The sequence below is a fragment of the Lissotriton vulgaris genome, chromosome 7 (assembly GCF_964263255.1).
Source record: "Lissotriton vulgaris chromosome 7, aLisVul1.2, whole genome shotgun sequence".
In the NCBI taxonomy this organism is placed as follows: Eukaryota; Metazoa; Chordata; class Amphibia; order Caudata; family Salamandridae; genus Lissotriton; species Lissotriton vulgaris.
The window spans coordinates 1,154,262,924-1,154,284,648 of NC_141695.1; the positions used below are offsets into that span (position 1 = coordinate 1,154,262,924).

Genomic DNA, 21,725 nt, shown 5'->3' on the forward strand with positions numbered 1-21,725 from the left:
AGTATTTAGACCACTTTTCTGCATAAGCACACATGTATGATGGAGTATACATCATCATGCTTGCGCACGTCTGTTGAATGACATAACAGACAGGAGTGGCTACCTTGGGGCCTTTCTCTCTATTTTTTTAATTATTGGTTAAAAGCAGTGGCAAAGCCAATAGGTTAGCAAGATCAAATTAATCGGCTTTGCCAATGTTTGTTAGTTTTTGCTAATAACCCAAATACCCTTTGATCAGTCTGCACCAATGTTCCAGGTCTTATACTATCTGTTTGATTCTGAATTTGCCTCAAAGTGTTCTTACTGTACTGTGTGTGTGTGCACCTTCACAATGGCCTATATAGATTGCGACGTAGGTTAGAAAATGACAGGCAATATTGTGATATCAGAAGTGAGGTGATGTGATTGTGGCTGTAGGTGGCCGGGAGGCTGCATTCCGCACTGCTTGTACTAACGCTAGGATGGCTTTTATTGCATACACCAGAAGAGCACTGTGCATTATAAGTGTCAGCCTCTCGCAGCAGAGGAGGAGAATCTCGCAGCTTGACATCCATGTGCCCGACCCCCATTCCATCCCACTTTGCCAGCTTTTGACACTTGCGCTGGGTTCTGTCAGTCGCCCTAGTAACAACAACCCATCGATTAGATGAGTGTGTTATCGCCTCCTCCTGAAGTCTGCAGAGCAAGGAGCGCTATATATAGCCACACGTTTTGTAGTGCTGTCACGATGCTGTGCGGCCTTTGCATTGCACACTTCAGGCACTTCCAAAGCCCTCTTTCTCACACTCCATCGGGTATGCCAGAAATAAGTGCGGTGTAGGGCTGACGATGAGGCCCATATGATTTCTTCTGTAGTCAATTTTGAAACATTGCCTGGGATGGTAGTTTGCTGTCCCTTGCAGGCCAACATCTGTGTGACTGCAGCCAATAACAGTCGGGCGCAAATTGTGACCTGCCTAACATATATTTATTAGAAAGGTTGTTCTATGTGATTATTTTTCTGTGAACTGATTTTTTATTTCCGTGGTCGGTTTGCAAAATATAGCATTGGTCTCAAAGTGTGGTGGTAAATTCTGACAACTTTTTTTTTTACCAGTATTCTTTGAACAGCTGACCATTGATGTCTTCAGTAAAAAGGTGTATCTGTATTATGCAACATGCCATGTGAGGCTTGTTTATATTGGACCTCCTTATTCTAATGGACATCTTATTTTATCATAGACCATCTCACTATATTATCAACCCCCCCTGCTGAGTTCTTCATTGGCTGTCTACCAAGTTATGCACCTAAGCTGCAGATGTGGGACCAAATGAGGGAGGGCCTTTAATGACTGTTAATGCTGGAAGCAGAAATGCTATCAAGCTACCAGAAAATTTCTCCCTCTAAGTGTAGATTGTTCTAAATTATATTGACAAAATAATTAAACAAATACTGGAATATTTGAGCAGGTCTGTAGCAGCCATTATTAGCCCTCGGAAAATCCACTGTCTTCAGTGGTGCTCCTAACCTTCCAGGGGTGTAATATGTGGACTGTTATGATAGCATGTGGTACGATACTTTGGTTGAGGATTTTTTTTTTATAATCCTCTACTCTCATGGGAGCTCAGTTGTACCTGGTGCATGACATGGTTTTGTGCTTTTTTGCATGGCGTGGGGGAATTCTGCAGGACTGATATTCTGCGACGCTGTTTTTCCACGTAACATGACATTCTGCAGCAGGTTATGTTAGCATGTTTTGGGGCTGTCTTTCATCATGGGCAGGACAATATTTGGGGTGCTGCTTTTGACACTGCACAGCTTTGTTGGTACACTTTTTAATATGCACAGCAGTTTGAGTGGGGAGGTATGCTGTTACATGGGATTTCTCACAAGTTTCTGCTTCGCTGTATTCGGCTGCGCCTTGCCCTCTATAACTATTTCTGTACTCTTGTCCTTGGGGATCCTCTGATATAGATACTATTACAGACTTCCTTCAAGTTAAACCACCCACTGCATCCACTGTATCATCTATTCTCTCTTTTTTTGGTCTCCACCACCACCCCCCCATCTCTGCCTTTGCATCTTGGATTATCACTGTAGCCCTTCATCCCTTTTCTATTTCCAGGAATAGGATATTCTGCATCCTCTGGGAGTGTAAAACTGCTGACCGCAGCTCCGGAAGCCCAAGAGTAGAGGACGGAGCTGCACACACAGAAAGATAACCCACAGTGATCCCTGTTGGGTGTCTGCACAGCAGGGCTTTAAGTGTGCCGGGTCCTGCTGGTGCTCAGAACCGTCAGTTCTAAAAAGAAGGTTCTGAGACAGTCCCGATCGGGCTCTCCACTTTTGCCCTCGCCCTCAGGGAGAAAGAAAAACATCTTAAATCTGCAGCAGTGCCACCCTTCACCGCCTTTGAGTTAACTTCAAAGAGACTCGTATTTTTCAGTTCTATATAGCGCAAACTCAGCTGAAGGTATTGGAGCGCTTTACATGAGCACCAGTTACATTACATAAGGATATATGCATATTATGAATCACAGGATGTTGAGCAGACATCAGGCTCGAACTTACTTTTTCACCTCAAAAGTCAGCAGCTGTAGCCTTATGCCACAACCTCGCACGCAAGATATGAAGCATTTTCAAAATTATAGTCATAGTTGTTGCTTCTTATTTATCTTATGCAACTTACAACTATTGACAAAGGCAATAGCCCTGGCTTGTTGTAGGTGAAATGTTTCTTATTGTATTTTTTATCTAGATGCAGTGATCCAAGCAGCAAAATCCCAGTCAGACGGCACACAATGCTAAGTACAGATTTTTAGTTTAAGTGTTTTAAGCCATACCCTTAATTTCATCGGCAATACCCCTATGAGAGGCCCCCCAGTTTTTTCATCCCACTTAAAGCCCTGCTGCACAGATTTCCCTACCTGGATGCACCAGATCCCGTAGTTTTCCTTTGCTGGTGCATTTCTATAACTGCCCCTTGTGGGGTGACCGGCCTGCTTCTCTACTGGGGATGCTAACATGTAAACATTTTACCCGTATGAATTATTTTTTACTATTCTGTAGGCATAGGAAAAGGTTTAACAAATTGCTATCAAAAATAATTTTTTCAATGTGCCTGTGAGCTCTGAGGGCGTTTTCGTCCGATTCAGATTGGAAAACATCAGTTCACGCTGTCTTGCTGAGGGAGGGGCAGGTTCTAGTGCACCGGCCTCCTCCACGCTCACTAGCAGATGGATCTATTCTGTATCTGCTCGAGGGGACGCTGATCTTTTGTTTTCAGACGCCCGTGGCAGCGGGTTGTGGCTCCTGTGGCTGTGCCTATGATGCAGAGGTTGCAGGTAAAGTTTCCGCGTTGTGAAAGAATGTTTTATTACCATAGGAGTCACACTCATTTACATAAAAACTTTCAGCACATTTTCATCTGGAAATGGACTACTCTACATTTATTTTCCTCAAGTAAACTTGTTGTCCGTCCTCAATACAAAATTATATTTATTAGTGTCATGAAAGGATCAAATTAAGTTTTCTTTGGCCTTAGGGCCTTCACAAAAGATAGGCTCCTCATACTTATTAACTGTGCCAGCGCCTCAGGCTTCTCACCAATCAAAGCGCTTCACAAACCCTGCCAATTGGTGCAGTTAATGCCAACACCTTATGCTGCTTGCTGGTCTGTGGCAACACTTGTTTGGCACTCCCCCAAAGCAGTACCTAGACACGTACTCACAAAAGCCAACCTCTTCCTGCACACCACTGTCTGCTTGTAGCACTGCCCACCGGAGAGCATCAAACCGACTCTGGGGGCAATAGTTCAGATTCCATGCCCATTAGATGTACAACCTCTCTTTTGAGATTTTAAACAAGGGTGCTAGATTTTATGGAGTTTGTGTTCCAAACTGCTCTATGTATCTTAGAGATAGTGACCAGAGACCCCAAGGTTGGCCCACGTCCCCCAACTCAGTCGAATCCATGGCAAGACACTACTCTCTGAATGAGTGCCAAGACACTGCATCCACTTGCAACACTGTAGCAGCTCAAGGCCTAGTCACCAGCCAACTGGACTATGGCAACACTCTCCACAAAGGAATCACCATACACCTTCTGCAGAGACTCCTGGCCATACAGAACTCCCCTGCTATCCTCATCCTCGACTTCACCATATATTTATTGTATTTAATATAGCGCTTACTACCCCTGACGAGGTGTCGAAGCGCGTTTCTGCCACGTTGGACCTCGAACCACCAACTCGTAAAATGAAGGCCTTAAAGCAGACTTTGGTTTTGTAGCCTGTAGTCTCCTCGGCAGTGCTTTCTCTGGGTTTCACTGAGTGATAAGGAAGCAGCTGAAGGGCAGGCCGGTGTCGTTCAGATGTGCTGACGCTGTGTCTCACCCAGGGCCTGCCGGCTCTCACCAGAATACCCGTGCGCGAGCAAGGGCTCCTCCTATCAATGCCGGGATCCATCCATCACCCGCCATTTAACGGCTCGTGTTCCCATCGTCCTCTTCGGCTCCCGCGTCTGTGCGCAGTGACTGGCCTTGGCACGTGGGCATCTACGTCGGCGTTCTGCAAGGTGCGCGGCGTTAAGTGCGTACAGTCTTCTGATGTATCCCTGACGCGTGCGGCACTCCCAAGCTTCTTTTGAGACCACTGAACTCTGAAGAGTGACGCATGGACAGTGGGGCAGATTGTGGTTTGTGTCAGGGTGTAAGTGAACGCATGGATAGAGGGGCAGATAGTGGTTTGTGTCAGGGTGTGAGTGAACGCATGGACAGTGGGGCAGATTGTGTTTTGTGTCATTGTGTGAGTAAACGCATGGATAGTGGGGCATTGTGGTTTGTGTCTGTGAGTGAACGCATGGATAGAGGGGCAGTGTGGTTTGTCTCAGTGTGTGAGTGAACGCATGGATAGTGGGGCAGTGTGGTTTGTGTCATTGTGTGAGTAAACGCATGGATAGTAGGGCAGTGTGGTTTGTGTCTGTGAGTGAACGCATGGATAGTGGGGCAGTGTGGTTTGTGTCTGTGAGTGAACGCATGGATAGTGGGGCAGTGTGGTTTGTGCCGGTGTGTGAGTGACCGCGAGAAGCTTGCGCCTCAGCTGGTGTCTATGGACTGCAAGGAGTCTACCTCCTGTCTTTCTGAGAAATGTTCTGACCCTTTAGTGGAAGTATTTGTGGGACAGACTGAAGAACCGTTGAAGGGCACGCAATAAAGTTTTGTGATCAAAGTGACAGCTTCTTGCTGGAATAGTAGCTTTCAGGGTGCACAAGGGCAGAAAAGAAGAACGGTCTGTGGAGGCTAAATACGTTGCTTTACTGGATGATATGTCATGAGCATGACTGACCACACAATTTCCCAACTCCAAGGAACCAGAATGCACAGGTCACTTGAGCAGCAGGCCTTAGGAAAGCAAGTCGAATTTTCAAAGCTGGGTATGTGCAACGTTGGCTCCCTGTGAAATCTAGGTTTCCCATTAAGCCCCTTTGGATACTACATATGTGACTGCATAGGTCGGCCACAAATATCTGAAGGCTAAAATATCAACGTATGCACAGATAAATAGATGTGATCCGCTAACAGTAACTAGCTAGCCTTTGTCCCATTTAAAATTTCACCCTTTGTTGGGTAATGGCTTAGTGTACCGGTAGAGTGCGCTCCCAGATTGTGTGGTCCAAAACTACTTACTCACTTCCTGTTCTGCTTAAGACCCCCAGGCAGCACTCACAGACCAAAGCATTGGTAGTTAGTAGGTGCTACACAAATGTCTTAGCATATTATGGGTCAATGTGCTAACCACACATCCGTCGATGATTGTGTGCAAGTTTCTTTTTAGCTTCATGTTGATTACTGTTCTTTATGTCTGGTGGTATGGTGGTTGCCTCACTTGGAGGAGTGTTTAGTAATCCCGAAAAGTAGTTCAGTGTTAGAACCATTAAGTATCAAGAAACAATCAGCCACCCATGGCCCTAAACCAGTCTGGTTTCTTAGGCCTTTGAATTGGTTTTACTTGTTGGTGTTGTGTAGCTTCCGTGTTGTGTAATCTGCGTTAGAGAACTTTGGAGTAACCTGTAGTTGGAGATTATTTGTAAGTGTGGCAGGGGTGATACGTGTCAGTGAAAGCAGTGATCATTGGAGTAATATGCGACAATTTCTGGATCCAGACAACAAACGACTAGACTTTGTTTTTAATTTTATGTACTACCATTACCCAAGTCAGTGAGTCAATAACACACTTTTTATTGATCTTGAAGGGATGGAAGGCGCCACCTACAAAGGAGTTTAACCTTTGACAGGCAGATTACACACATTTCCTTGCAGCAGGCCCTCTGGCCCGGATCTTTCTAGCAAGAGTATCTATCTTATCAGGTAGCTTTGCCCTCGTGCCCAGCCTTTTCCAGGCAAGGCTTATGCAAATCTGATGCAACCATCCCCCGCACCCAGGAAGGCCGTGGTTGTGAAAGGGCACCCCGCCAAAAGGCGACTGGCATACAGACGAGGAGGCCATGGCGTTGCCCTGGCCAATTTTGAAAGGTAGACATGTGTTACCTAGTTCCCCTGCGGACCAGTGTGTAGAAGCTGAAAAGTTGAACATGACGATTTTGGAAATTTTGGAAAGAAAGAATGTTTGTGCCAGCACATTTTACCGTTCAGTGTAAAGGGTGAGCAATGGCAGGCGGTTAGGAGAGGGACTGTGATGCATCTAGAGCAGGGAAGAAGGAGGAGAGTGAGGGTGCCTCGGATGATTGGATGGAAGGGGAAAAGCGACGACAGGCTGGGTTTCTTGATGAACTTGGTGTGTGTGTGTGGTGGGGGTTGGCAAAGAGCCAGGGATGGACAGGGAACATGAAAAAGAGAAAAGGCATCTACCTGAAAACTGGTATGAATGGAAGGATCGCGGAGTAGATAGATGACCCGGCATCAGGTAACAGGAAGGATAAAAAAAGTGTGGTCTTTTGTGCAAAAGAGAACGAAAACAAATACAGCTGCCTTCCACCAACGCACCCCCCTATAGACAGAGCGCTATCCTTCAGAAACCATTCTGCTCCCCACAATGGAGCGTTAAACGCCGCATAAATGCTACCGTATAATACAATGCAGCGTGGTGAGAAGGAAGGGTCAAGTGTGCGATGAATTATGGAGTAAGGTCACCCCGACGTGTGTCGGACTCCGTCCCAGCCCACCAGACCATTTGGACACCAACACTTTGTCCGTCGGAATGACGCCTCTGCGTACTGCCTGCTGCCTCATGCCCAATGGGTGATTTTTCCTGGGCGATGCTCTGTGTGGTCCCTTTCTCCGCGTGTGGGCCCTAGGTGGTTTAATTAGGCAGTGTTTGCCCGGGGGTGGGCCTCTCTTGGTGCTAAACAGACGATGGCAAACAATGGAGATATCGAATATTAAGAGACGAGATGTATGGGTGTGCACGCCTTCCTCCATTTGGGGTGGTGTAGGGACAAGAGGAAATGTTTAGCCCTTCCTGGATATGAAACATTGATGCCTCGGGGAGCTTCCCGTAGGGAGCTAACAATGCTGGAGACGGTGACCTTTCCAGCAACGCGTACTTTTGTGTAACACGCTTATTATTATTATCCAACCCGGTGGTGTGATTGCGTCCACTCGGCAAGATAAAAGCTGAGATTCTCTCGCCTAGATTGTATCTTGTAAACTGCGCTTTACACACGCACCCCTCTAGAGGGCGCTCATCCCACTGAATGGGGATGAGCTAGCATGGCACCCAGCCGCCTGGCTGCGCTCTTCCAGTCTTCTATCAGGTTATGTTAGACATGCTCATATAGCCAGCATCCTGCCATTTGTGCTGCTTCTCAGCGCTATAGCGTGAAGGGTCGCTCGGTATAAAGGAGACCATGCCCAGCCCACCCCGCAGCCTTCAGCTGCTTTTTCGTGCCCCCCTCTGTACTCTGTATGTGCAGGGGGTTTACCAAATACAGATACTGCCATCTTCGGCCTATAAATTGTACCGTCTCCATGGAGCCGTGGGAAACTCGTTGAAGGCCGCCTTTTTTTAATGTGATTGCATTATACAGCGGTGTCTGCCAAAAACGGGATCATTGTGTACTATTTCACTCCACTTCCTCTTGCCGAGCTTGTTAATGTGGCAGCAGCTCCTGTCTCGTCTCAGCACTTCTCGGTGCAAGAACCCGCAGTTGGTAGATGCAACTGAAACCACTCCAGCAGGGTGCACCATGATGGGGTAACTAAGGTTGTGGCAAGTGACAGGGCCTTACTGCTTGCAGCTTCTTAACTCACTTAAACCAAAACCACCTGTGTATCGTTCAATTCAGAGTTCTTGGTTGCTGTTGGTGGTTCTGTGGTCTAGTGCTTGTTGGTGTCTATGGCTTAGTTCTTGTTGGTGCAGTAACCTGAAGATTATATTGTGCTGCTTGGTGGTCTCTACTGGGCTTCAGTTCAGTGCTTGGTAGCCTCGAAAGCTTTACGGTGGGGATGTTAGTCTGGTTATTTGACTATCTGTGTCTTAGTGCGGCCCATTGGCTGGAGTGTGGGTCTGAGTGGTCTGTAGTTTGTTGTTGGTGCTATTGGCATGTGTGATTGGTGGAACCTTGGCTCTGTGGTGGAGCTGTGTGTATTGGTGTTCGCGAACCCAGCAGTTCCTGATGGCACTGTTGGTTGAGGTGTTTTGTAGTTTGACTGCGGTATTCAAATGCTGGGTCATTTTTCCCCTGTTAGTCGGATGTGGGCTCTGGGTAATTTGTTTTACAGTGGATCGAGGTTTGTACTGCAAATCCTAACATTTGGTGACTTCATGGCTCAATTTTGGTGATTTGAACGAGAATGCTGGGTTCCATGTGACCCTTGTGTTTTCTTGGCCCAAGTGATGTTTTTTCCTCCTGGCTCGATAGCAGTGCTGTCCACCTCTGTTAATGATGGCCTTGTGGTTCAAACACCGAACTGTTGTCTGGATGCCTGATGACTACATGTCACATTCTTGATTCTGTGTGCATGGTGAATTTATGGTTCGGTGGTACTGCACTTGTGTGTGTATGTCAACATATTTGTCTGTGGACACTGGAGAGTTTTTAAGAGTAGGCTGCCTGGCTGTCTTCCCCCTCAGTGGATGCCCTTGGGCATGCCCTGCTTTTGCTGCGTGTACTCGCATTTGTATCTATGATGAAATGGTTCCTGCAGCAGTGGCTGTTCCTGACCCCCCTTCAGAAGGTGTCTCTTGGCAGAGCCCCAGCTGCCTACAGCAGTTATGCAATGTAGATCAGTTGGAACTGGGATAAAGTTCACTGGTCTCATGACTGAACAGGGAGGGCTGAGTAAGGGAGTGTCACCTTCTCTAGTGGAGCATGCAGTTCACAGTGGTAGTGGAATGCTTTGAGCAGTCTAGGTTTGTCTGTGGGCGCGCACTTGCATAGCCCCACTGTCCCAAAGCTCAACCGCTTGCTGAACTGAAAGTCTGTAAGAGCAGGCAGAAACCGCAGGCACACAACCAGGGACAGACTGTGGCCTAACCACACATAGAGTGGTGGGCCCTAGCAATTATTTTACGTGTGTAAGTTAACAAAACCGCAAAAGTGACAACCAAGATGTGCCAGGCGCAGCCCAGTCCTGACAGTGTATTATTGCCAAGTGATACGGGTGCTGAATCTTACATATCTGTTGCTGCCAGCGGTCAATCTGAAATGAAGAAGGTAACACACAAAACGTACATGGAATATATCCATATAGGTCGTTTGCAGAAACGTGCTAGTTGTGATTTTGTTGTTACAATTAATGTCATAAGTGGATTTTCCCATATCAAATTTAAGTGTGGAGTTACGCACAGTGCTTCGCGTTTTGTGTTATGTACTCGTCCCGCAGCAGTTTCCACCAATGCTTTTGCCTTGGACCATCCCTTCGGCCATCCATCCTCAAACCTAGCCACCATAGCCTGCCTTCTAAGCTGGGTGAGCACTTCAAGCATTCCTCCTGGGGTGTCTCAAAAATGGGTTCCTTCTTGGGTTGTGTCTACACTTTGATCATCCAGGTTGGTCTCCACTTTGAGCTGTCACTTTGAAACAGTAGGAGGCCTATGCATGCAGCGAACACCACTGGGGGCTTAATGCAGGGCTACTTACACCAGTCAGGGTCTCCATGCAGGATATGGAGCTCTCCATTTTGCAGAAGCACCTCCACCTCTTCCCACAGTTGAAAGGGCCGAGGACTTCCCTCCTCCCGTTGGAATACCTGCAGAGTTTTAACAATAGGTTACAAGTCGGAGGCATTGGATTTTCATTTCACAGCTGTTCCCTTGCTGAGTTGGCGAGGTCTTTTCAAGCGCAGAGGCTGCCACATACCAAACACTGCACTGCAGAATCCTGGGACAGTCTGCAGTCGGTACTTCCATCAGCTGGAGGATAAGAGGGGTGCTGGTGTTCCAGCACAAGCGCAGGTGGCAGCAAGTCCATTGGGCAATGACGTCTACAGGACGCACATGCAATGTGCTTCATAAGACTTCATCACAGAGTCAGCACTGCAATGAGAAGTGCAAGGTGACCCTGCCCTTGCAGGTGGCCAGCCAGAAGCAAAGCAGCTTAAGTTCCATGACAAAACAGCAAGAATGCACAAAGCCCAGGAATATGCAATGGTATAGCTCTCTGAAGCAGTAAAATAGTTTTGATGTATATGCATTTTTGACATATGGTGACTTATAGTTCACTTTATTATATAATGCTTGCTGCCGCAATCTTACAGTTATATGCATCTATAAAAATACTGCTGTTACCCTAGTCAGTGGGATTAATGTAATAGACCCTGGAAGCAGCAAGGTCTGCTTTCCTGCTGGGAGTCCATCTAACTCGAAGATTCCTCGTTAGCTGCTGCACCAGGAGCTATGTTCTGCAGCCTGTGAAAACACAACTACACTGCAAAAAATATATTTTGCAAAAAACATGGGCTCCAAAAAATCGACGATCCAGATCTCGACCTTACTTAATGGCTCCCTACAAAAAAGTTCTACCTGCTTGTAATCCAGCTTTTCTGCACCTGTCTCAAAATGTACTAAGACAGCACTATATATGCACAACATTTTTGTTTGTGTTTAAGCTAGTCCAGATGGTTTATTTATTTATTTATTTATTGGTTTGTATAGCGTTGGAATCAACTCTCAGTGGAGTATCTCTGCGCTTTGACACCTGTAGAACACCAAGAAATAAATGGGGGTGGAAGCTAAATTTCATTTTTAAACAGTATTGTTTTCAATTGTTTCCGAAATTTTAGATGGTCTGTGCATTGTTTGAGTGACAGAGGGAGTTTATTCCAGAGAGTAGGTCCTGCTATGGAAAGTGCCTTGCTCCCGTGTCTGGCTTTCTTAGCCCGTGGTTAGTGTTAGACCTGGACTCTGTTGGCGTGGTCTCCCCTAACCTTTTCGGTTGCCTTGTCAAAGCGCTGTGCCTGTCATATTCAGACTGTGGATCGGTTTATATATGTTTGGCTGATTCGAGTTAGCTGTAAGTCCCTTGTCCTGGGGTAAGTCCTATACCCAGTACATGTATCTCTAATGCACCTCCATGGGTCTGCCGCACTGTTTGTGCCATCCACGGCGGAAGCTCATCGATGGTGCCAAAGGTTTGGCCTGGTGAGGCCTGTGTGCATGGGTTACTATTGCTCAGTTTAGCATTTAAAAAGCTAAGTGACAATATTCTGCATGTCTCCTACTATATCGAAGTTCTCTTTGGTGACAAGGTGCGGTGTTGGAAAGAGGTTGGGCAGGTGTGTGTATGTCTTGTCTGCAAGAGTCATGAGTGACACTGGATGGTGCCACTGGTATGAAGCAGCCTGCTTCCTGCATTGGATTAGCATGAGGGAGTGTAGGAAAAGGTTGTCTAGCATTATTTCCTACAGGCAGAATAGTAACAGAATAGTGTTTGGTATTGATGAGTTCATAATGGTGAATCCTCTCCGGTAGTGGGAGGAGGTTCAACATTACAGTGATTGAAATGTCACTTTGGAATAGTGAGTGTTTTATGGCTCGTGGCTCAGTGTGCCTGGTGGCCTATCTCCTAATTCACAACTGGGTGCTAGGGGGGCAGCCACATGTGTACAATTGTGATAGAAGGCCTTAAACTAGGAATTCATGGAAAATGGTGGACCCCTGACCCTGAAGCTCTTTTCTGGGACAGATGTGTGGAGGTCGAATTGGCACCTGCATTCCAAGGCGGAAAGGAGATCAAACCTCCTTGGGTAGGATGGCAGGCATGACAAAATTTAGAGAGGGCCTGTGCATTTCAAAGGTGGCCTTTTGAACTGATCGTATCTTTAATGGCCATGGTGAGTATAGTTACTTGGGCTTTGGCCTCTGAAAGTAGAGACACTTTTGGATTTGGAACTATACTACCCTGGTTCGATACTGGGACATTGACACAGGAAATATTTAGGGCAGGAGGAATTGCAACTGGACTATTTGCAGACTTGTGTTTGCTTGGATCTTGTATTCCTCCAGGAAGGGGCCTATCACTTGGTGAATTTTGCCGGGACGTTTGCTGGCCTGCAGCTAAGTGCCAACTGTTGTGGCATGGGTCTCAAAGTACTCTCCAAGGACCTGTGAGCTGGCCTCTGGCCACGGAATCCCAGGGATACAAAGGATCACACCGTCTCCACAATATCCTATGGACCACACAGGGTGCAGCGGAGACAAGTGGAATTGATTGTGGTTGGGACAAGAACCATGCTGACATACACTATCATCTCGCTGTGCAAGAGGAGTGTGTGTGCAAAGATCAATAGCCATCTGAGGTGCCGGGATGTGAGGAGATCGGGGTGGGGGAAGCACGCAGAGTCTGAGTAACCCATGCTTGCAACTAGAGGACCTGTGCTGGCTTGCGCTCCAGAGCGTGTGCTGTCTAAGAGGTGTGGGGGAGCCTGAGCCGGGAGCTAAGACTGTCGTCGGCCTCCAGATAGGGAGGGCGACAGTGCCTGACATCACAGCCTCTGTCAGAGGTCGTTGGCTCCCTCTCCCTCGTCCCACACCACAGGATACTTTGTTGTGGAAAACACTGTGCTGAGACACAAGGGGTTTCGTGTGTTTTGTGGGCATCTACAACTGACTGTAGGGGGTCTACGGCAGGCACACCTCTGCTTGAGGGTAAAAAAAACATTTTTCCTGATGTGGAAACACACTAGCTTCCTGGGTCATACCATTTTTTGTCTACGGGGGGCATCGATCGCGCTCTTGTGCAGGTGCTGGATGGATGAAACAAAGTAACTGTTTCTTTCCGTGTTAGGTTGTTCCGACCGTCTAGTCAAGAAGGCGCCAGCCGGGGCAACATGTATCGTTGGCTGTTGGAGTTGAAGGACTGAGGGGTTGGGTCAAAAGGCATAGTAAGAGACTGGTGACTATTTGAACTTTCTCCAATGGGAAAGTCTGACAAATGCATATAACTGTAAAGTGTAAATACAATGTGTTTCATTTTGATTTCAACAGAGAAGTCTGATAATTGCATATAACAGTAAATTAAATATACAATGTTTCTTGTTTTGATTTCAGTTTGTGTGTGTGTGTAATACAAAGACAAGTGTGTTTATAAATACGGTGTGAGTCTTTATGTGGCGTATGCAGTGTGTTACGAGGGGGGGTGTTGTGCCAATACTTTACACTCTAGCCCTGAGAATAAGCCTGACCACTCTTTACAAATTTACCAGAGGGTGAGCACAGGTTATGGGACAAGTGCATCATACTCATCCCATTTGGATAGGTGAATTCTGACTGGCTATGATCCGTCTCGGGTATATCACAAGAAAGAAGTAGTTCCTCTACCGGGCAGATGCACTAATAGGTGCTATCAAGGCAGAGTGATTGTTGCTGGGAGATCTGCATTTCTGATCATGATGCCCAGGGCTTTAAGTGGGATGAAAAAACTGCGGGGGTCTCTCGAAGGGGTGTGGCCAGTGTAATTAGGGGCGTGGCCTTAAAATACTTTCGCTAAAAATCTGTGTTTAGCATAGTGTGCCGCTTGACTTGTATTTTGCTGTTTGTCATTGCATCCAGATATGTGATACAATAAGTAACATCATACCTACAACAAGTAAGGACTATTGGCTTTGTCAATGGTTATTAGTTGCATAAGATAAATAAGCTGCAACTATGGCTTGTTACATATAATATTGAAAAAGCTTCAGCTTAAAGCCCTGGTGCCCCTACCACAATGTTGCTGCTCTTGCGTTTCAGAAAGAGACGGGAAATCCAGAAAGAAAATGACTCTTTAAAGGATTTCCCTTCCCCCCCACAACGCTCACCTGGCATGACGTCATGCCATAACTTCTCCACTAGTGAGAAGTGAGCAGTGTGGGGAGCACACATCGATGTGCTTGCTGTCTCCAAATGGGTCTCTATCGGGCTGTTTTGCACCCTAGCACTTTTTTCCGGACTGCCAGCTAACTGCTGTCACTGCAGTTCGGGGGAAAAAAACGGACCACCTGTGCCAGGGCTCAAAACAGAGCCCGATAGAGACCCGTTTCGAGCCCCCCTTTAAAAAACTGCCAGTGCTCAGACCCCTTGAGACCCGGCCCACTTAAAGCCCTGATGATGCCCTCACACACCTGTTAGGGTGTCATGCTTCATCATAGGGCGCTCCTCATCAGATCGGCGCTGCAATGTCTGACGGCATGGTGGCTACTTTGGCGGAGTTCTTTAGACCTGAGGACGCGGTATGTGGTGAGTGCACGTGGGCAGTATGAATAGTGGTTTTGATCCATCTCAGCCAGCCTGAAACCGCTTGGTCTAACAGTTAGTATTTTGTGTTCAGTTGTAAATGGGCTAAGCCTTATGTTCTTATGGATAAAATGGGGGACTCGAAACAAACCTACACTCCCCATTTCTACAATTTGCATTCGGCTGTAAGCTGCAATGAATCCATTGCTTGCCTTTGTGTGCACCACTCACCGACTCCATGCTTGGCTGTTTGCAGGAGGTTATTCCAGCAGCACCAGCCGGAGACTCCATCCTGGACTTTGCTTGTCACAGAGTCAGAAAGCATAGTACAGCCATTTGAGACTTTTTTTTCGCACAAGTTGCCGTCTCCGCACTCCTCCGGCCGATGCCCTGTAATGGGACCTCTAACTGATTAGCTTTTTCCCTGAACCCTTAAGGTCTCTCGTAGACCTCAGAAATGATCATTATAATCAAGTTGATCCCTAGTAGGGTGACCCCACTCCATGCCATCACGGACAGTGTTTCTAGTAGCGGACGTTTCACCAACAAATCATTAGTAGATGTTTTAGCTTACTTTGTTCCAGGTAAGCACACTTAGACTACAAGGACCAGAATGCATTGGCTGACATGCACAAGTCCAGGACTAGAAACTGTATAATGGCCTGGAGCGGGGTGATCATCCAATCGCCGGCGTGTTAAGAGAACCCAGTCCATTACACCGTGTTCAGAAGCAAACCAGGCCCACATTAAATGCGAAACAGTCCGTGATTTGGGACTTTCGAACTCCCAGCACTGAGAGATCCAAGTTGCTGACCCATTCACACAGTGAGCGTGGGGGCAAGGCTGTCTTCTAGCTCTATGGTAACTTGTGAACCGCCATATTTGTCTGTTGGGCTTACGTTTGACAATACTACCCGACCTCGGTTGCTTCACAGAACCAGTTGGACAGCCACGCCCGGTGACAAAGATTTCCTATAGCGAAGCCCAGGGCTGGAAAGGCGGTGTTTGGGCGGCATGAAGCAAGGTGGCACCTCGAGTGCAGCAAGGCCCCGGTGCGCGCGCAGTGGAAATGCGGAGTGCGCTGCAGGGCCGCAGCTGCTCGCCGTAATTAGATGGGATATTTTTAGCAATGTTCCCAGAGCCTTCATGCTGCACGGGGTAGCCATCGATCTTGAAAGGCGAGGGGGGGCTGCAAGAGGGATAGGAGGAGGCAAGGAGGCCCAGGGATGCTGCAGTTCTAGCGGGCGGAGAAGATATTGCAGGTGTCCTGAAGGATGGGGGAGGGGCACAGCGAGAGTGCTAGAACAGCCAGGAACTTTGCTGTCTCTGGTGCAAAAGGTGCAGTGGCACCGGGCCCAGTGTTTCATGGAGTGGGGAGCGTGGCACCCAAATTATGGTATCCTTTATTAAACAAGAAGTGTGCACGGCCCTATTACGCTGGTTACATTAGGATCGATGGCATCTTTGCTCTACCATTGGGGTCAATAGTGCCCCCACGCTACATTCAGATGACGTAGCACACTCTTGGGATGAAGAGGGGTGCACCCTTTGTGGGCGTCTCTCCAGGCCTTCATGGCAGAAGTTTTTTGCACGGATTCCTCCCACAGTGGGTGAAAAGGTGCCCTGTTGGCTCCTGTGGTGTCAGAAGACGCCAGATTCTCTGAAGTGGTGGGCTGGGCTACCCTGCCGCGGCCTACATGCTGCCTGACACTCGCTGCGGTCATGGCTGGGGTCATGGCTACAAACGTAACCCTTGCCATATCGTGAGAGGCAACTGCCATTGAATCCGAGGTGTGACCGCAGCCCTAGCCCTTCTTACCCGCGACCACCAGTCCCGTCTGGTCATTTCCTGTCCACTGTTGACACTAGAGTACCAGGCCTACAGTTTTAGAATTGCTTCCTATTGCATTTGGTTCCTTCCAGAATTTTCAAATTCAGTTTTTGTTTGGCTGCCGATTTGGGCTCATGTTGGCCGTGGCTGTAGGTCCCCGCGCCATAGCAGTGTGACAATTTGTTAAGTGTCCCGCAGGTCTGTTTGTACCTTATGCGTGTTAAAAGCCTCCTGTTTCCACTTTAATTACCGACAACCACGGGATAATCCACGGTTGACCTGGCTGTGGTACCCCGGGTAGAGATCTCTTAAGACCTTTGAACAGCTGGTGTGGGGGCACCCCGGCTTATCCTTCTTACAGCAGGCCGCCTGGGCCTGGTGCCTCTCTGGGGCAGGTAGATTGCATGTGGACGCCACGGCCTGACTTTATGCCGTGGGTAGTACATAGAGCTCATTTTGCTCGCCTGTGGCATGGTGTGAGCACCAACCGTGTAGCAGTGTCGCAGGCTAAAAACAGGGTTATCGCATCGCGCAACATGTCCAGTTTTATAGGTAATTGGATGGAGTTCAAAAGAGGTGGAGTAAGATCTTGGAAATGAAGCAACTTTAAAAATGATTTTTTTTATGTTACTCGCATTTTTGCAGAATTTAGTGTTTGGTCTGTTCTTCTGTCCCAGTTATGAAATTAAACCCTGTTTAAAGGTCTGTGTAACAAAAAGAAAAAGAGAAGCTGGAGCAATTGGGAAAAAATAGGCAGAACTAGTAGTTTGATGGTTAGCAATTCTGCAATGCGAAGCTAATTGAAATATGTTGTAATCAACCAAATCTGACAATAGATGCTTTTGTAAGGTCCTGCATATCAAGAGTAAGAAGTTCATCAGTTTTATTTGTATGATGTAAGGTAAGTATTGGTACCACACAGTCAGTCTCCCATGTTTCTGCTGCACAGGGGGCTCATGCAATATCTCGCATATAGGGCAGGCCACCGCCAACACCCTGTTAAATAATGCTCTTTTAAAAAGGAACCCTGGAACCAGATGCAAATTGGATCACTTTGTGACCTGCGGCAGGGATCTGATGTGCTGTCTAGATGATGTAGCACAATTATACGGCTGCACCCTTGGAGGATGGATATATCTCTGAGACTGCAGCTGGAGTCCTTGACTTAGAGAGGGAGGTGGAGAGCAGAAAGGAGTGGGTTGGGAAGGTGGCGGGAGTGCACATGCAGCACCTGGCATAGCTAGATGAGATTGAGTGTATAAGCCTACAAGCGCAGCACTGCTCGCATTCGATCAACCTTTTCCCTATTAAAATGCAAATGCCAGCATTTGTAAAGGGCTACCTCCAACGGATGTGTCCACGCCCTGGGGGCCGTCGGAAAGATTAAGACTTGAACAGTGGAACCTCTGCTCTTGCATCTTCCTATGTACCAAAAATCGCATATAAGATATATACATCTAATCCTGTTACTACTATCCCCTGTGGGCCTGTGGTCTGACTTCACTGAAAGACCTTCTTGAGGAGGTTGGTTGTTTGGTGTGGTTCCAGCCTCAAATGACAAATGGGCTAATGTTCAATATGTACCTCCCAGTTTGAGCCTTCAGACTGGCTCTCGAAGCCTAGTGCTGGTTGAAGAGACATGTGGGGCTGAAGCCGCTCTTCCGATGCTCTTTCTCAAGATTGGAGGGGGTCTTTGAATCAGCCACGCCAGACTGAAGCCAGGTGTTTACGGGGTGTTGGAAGGGGATCTCCATATTATTAAAAATGTCACTGCAGGCGCAAGCAAGCTAGGCAGGACCTCCATTTCTGGAAGTGGTCTCATCTGCACTCGGCCATTGTTGCAGCAGCCACTGCTGTCTGAAGACTGGCCTCTAGGGAACTTCAATGACTCTTCGCAGATTCTTTACTCTCCTTGGAAATCATGGGAGCTGTTCTCAGACAGATGTCGGTCAATAGGTGGCAGAAAAGTAGCTAGTTGCAGTTGACTAGCATCCATCTGAAAATCAGGTGGCTTGTGATATTTAAAGATTTTAGTGGCAGCCGGTGAGGTTAAAATGCATGTCTGCAGGCTTTCTACCTCACTTTTTTGTTGTTGTTCGGATCCAATGTGTATTCCATCTCCAAGCCATACAGGAGAAAAACACATCTTCGTAGGTAGTTTCATACCTGCTGTCCCGGCTATTTTGGAGGAGGGTTTGTGTATACCCCTAGACTTGAGAGCCAGAAATGGGGTGCATAGGAGTTTCACAAAGGGTTCTCGCCCAGTTTGTGTAACCTGACACTCAGTAGAAACCTAGAGGGGAAAGGAGCTCCAGCAAGTGAGGACACTACCATTTCTTTTGCATGCATCCACTATCTTGCCAGATGCACCAGCATCTTGCTTGGAGTACACTTAAACCCACATTTGTGATATCCCCACACATTTTGAGTGCGTGTGAAAGGGCCTCTGTTAAATGGCTTAACTAGACTTTACATGCAGTTAGTGAGGCAGGTATACCTCTGTGGTACTGCAATGCTTTCAGACTCCGCCCTTCCAAAAAAACCACTCATTTCACAGCAGCCAGTGCACTTACTGTAAGAGTGGTACTGCAATGCTTTCAGACTCCGCCCTTCCAAAAAAACCACTCATTTCACAGCAGCCAGTGCACTTACTGTAAGAGTTAAGGGGAGTGCCCCTTCAAGAAAAAAATGATGGTGGTCATTTTGCCCACCAAACCCTCTCTCAACCTTAGCCTAGTTCTCTCCAGGGGCACACAAGGGTTGAAGTATAGGTGGTGCCTTTTTATTAAAGGTTATTTGGAAATACACTAAAAATATAGATGAACGATGAAAGAAAAACTGAAAAAACAGCTGGATGGAACAACTGTGGCCTTTGATCCTATACACTCAGACCCTTGTCAGACCCCTCTCACCTACAGTGGAGGCTGCTAGTGCTTCGGTGTTGGTCCTCTACGGCTCGCACTGTGAGCACCAGAGGTTCTCCGCCTTCTCTGCATGTTCTGGTTGCATCTCTATCCCTCTTTTTCTTTTAAGGTATTCAACAACATAACATGGATTTAGGTCTGTTGTGGACTAGAAGCCATTTGCCTGCCACCTTGTTAGAGTCGAAGTGGCCATTTAGGGCTGTCGGGCAGTGCCAAACGGCAGGTCTGACAGGTTAGTGTGTGAAGCGTGCGTATTTTGTGGTTTGTGTGCAATTCTATGGTCTGCTGTGTGGTTTTACTGTTGTTTTCCATAACATTATTGCAAACATTGCCAGCAGCATGCACAAATGCATGCTGTCAGCCTTGATTTGCCAAAGGCCTCTACAGTGTGTGCTTGAAAGTTCAGAGCTGTCAATTTGCGGAACGTGGGCCTTTTTTTGAGCTATCTGATTCGCTAATGGGAGCCACTTTTATTATGTTGCCTGGGCCCATGTTCTGTGCCAGCCCAACCATGCTCCTGTTTATCACGCGCATAGCTGTGACATTATCTACCTTGCATGTGTCTTGTTCTGTTGTTGCGCTGTTGAGCTTTTCGCGCTGATGTAACCTACCCCATTGCATTTCATAACGCCCCGCCATTTGCTTTTTTGCAGAATCAGGTGCCGGGCGAGGAGGCCCTCTCATTGGATTTCTCTGAGTTAGACCTCTCGCAGCTTGACGCAGGTGACTTCGACTCCTCCAGTTACTTCGACGAGCTTCCGTGGGGCAGCGCACCGCCGAGCACCAAGTCCAGCCTGTACAGCACCGACGAGTCTGATCTCTTCAAGGTACGGGCAGTTGTGACGCAGCCGCTGCGTGAGTTCAGGTGGCCCCAGCCCCTCCAAGCTTGGCTGCGAGGAAGCCCACTCTTCGACCCTGTGATCACTTCTCTCAGATGCTGCTTAAAAATGGAGTTCATTCGCCGATTTCAAACGATAGGCCACAAGGGAAAACAAGCATTTGCAATGCAATAGGCCTCGCATTAGTTACATTTAGAGCTATTGGCATTGCAAATGAGAATGTTTGATTTTTTTTCTCAAAAAAAATCCTAACAGGGCTTGCAAAAGCAGACAGCATGTCATGCCTGCTTCAGCAAGACATTAATTAACTAAATAGTGGTAACTAACTATTAGTGAAACCTAGAGAGTACGGACACATGTAAGAGGGGGTTGTCTGTATGAGAGGTAACAGAAGAGGGGAAGGTAATAAGTAGGGACTACTAAGCCTATTCAAAAAATCAAAAGCCATCATTTACAAAAGATAGTAATAGGAGCCAATTGAAAAGATGGGCGTAATGGGCGGAGAAGTGTGGCTCAATGGTTAGAGCGGCAGACCCTGATGCAGAGGTCTAGCCCGGGACCAGGGTTCAATTCCCCGCCTCGGCGGGTCTTGGGCTCAAAATTCCACAGACCTGATAATTCTCACCTCGGTGCCTATTCTAATCATAGAGCCCCACTCTGCAACTCCGGGCAATAGCTTGCTTAATCTCCACAACGGCCCCCACAACGCTAAGGATGCCTGGCCTTCACCCTGGGGATGCCCAGGAGTGGACGCCTCACAGGGAAAGCCAGGACGGGTTCCACAGCGGTATTCGTACAAGCGCCTTGAGACCCTTGCGGGTGAGTAGTGTGCTATACAAGTATCAATTTACATTTACATTTAAAGTCCATACCTGAATACAGCATGTCTCAAAGAGACCGCACAAGTGCTGCCTAGGCAAGTCCTAAAAAATGACCGGGCTCTGAATGCAGCGAGGGTGTGCGCAGGGCAAATAAATAAGGGTCCAGTGATCAGCAGGTTGGGTGGGCTCAAATGCAAGAATGTTGTGTTCAGTTTGACTGTGAAACTCATGTAATGCAGATTTCATTGTGGTGAAACCAGAGACGGCTGGGTCACACACAGATATCTTAACCGATTGCATTAACTACTGAGGGGTTTCTCTAAGTTTTCTGAAGTAGATATTAGTCCATCGACCTAGCTTATTAGAACTGTCCCCAGGGCCTTACAGAATAGTCTAGATCTTAGCAGCAGGTGCATTTAACTGCAGGGCTCACAGACTCATTACCTGTTCCAGCCTCCCTGGGAGACACGTCTCTCCACAGTGCTTTCTGTCCATGGTACACAAAGGGGGCTCAAATGTGGATTTGTTTCCTTTGAGACCCCTGCCATTTTTTGCTTTAAATTGGCTTGGCTAGAGATAGCTAATGTCTTTTAGGGCTCACGTCAACACAATTCACAGAAGAGGGGTTTAGTGCTGCCCCTTCCAGCCACTTCAAGTTT

The 21,725-nt window shown here is 47.4% G+C and overlaps 1 protein-coding gene across 1 annotated transcript in view; it reads left to right on the forward strand.

Annotated features, from left to right (window-relative positions):
• The window catches only part of PPARGC1B (PPARG coactivator 1 beta), a 140,524-nt gene that overhangs the window by 67,113 nt on the left and 51,686 nt on the right, over nucleotides 1-21,725 (forward strand). The window contains exon 2 of the mRNA XM_086931606.1: nucleotides 20,060-20,233. Coding sequence (XP_086787732.1) covers nucleotides 20,060-20,233 — 174 coding nt within the window. The remainder of the gene's footprint in view (nucleotides 1-20,059; nucleotides 20,234-21,725) is intronic.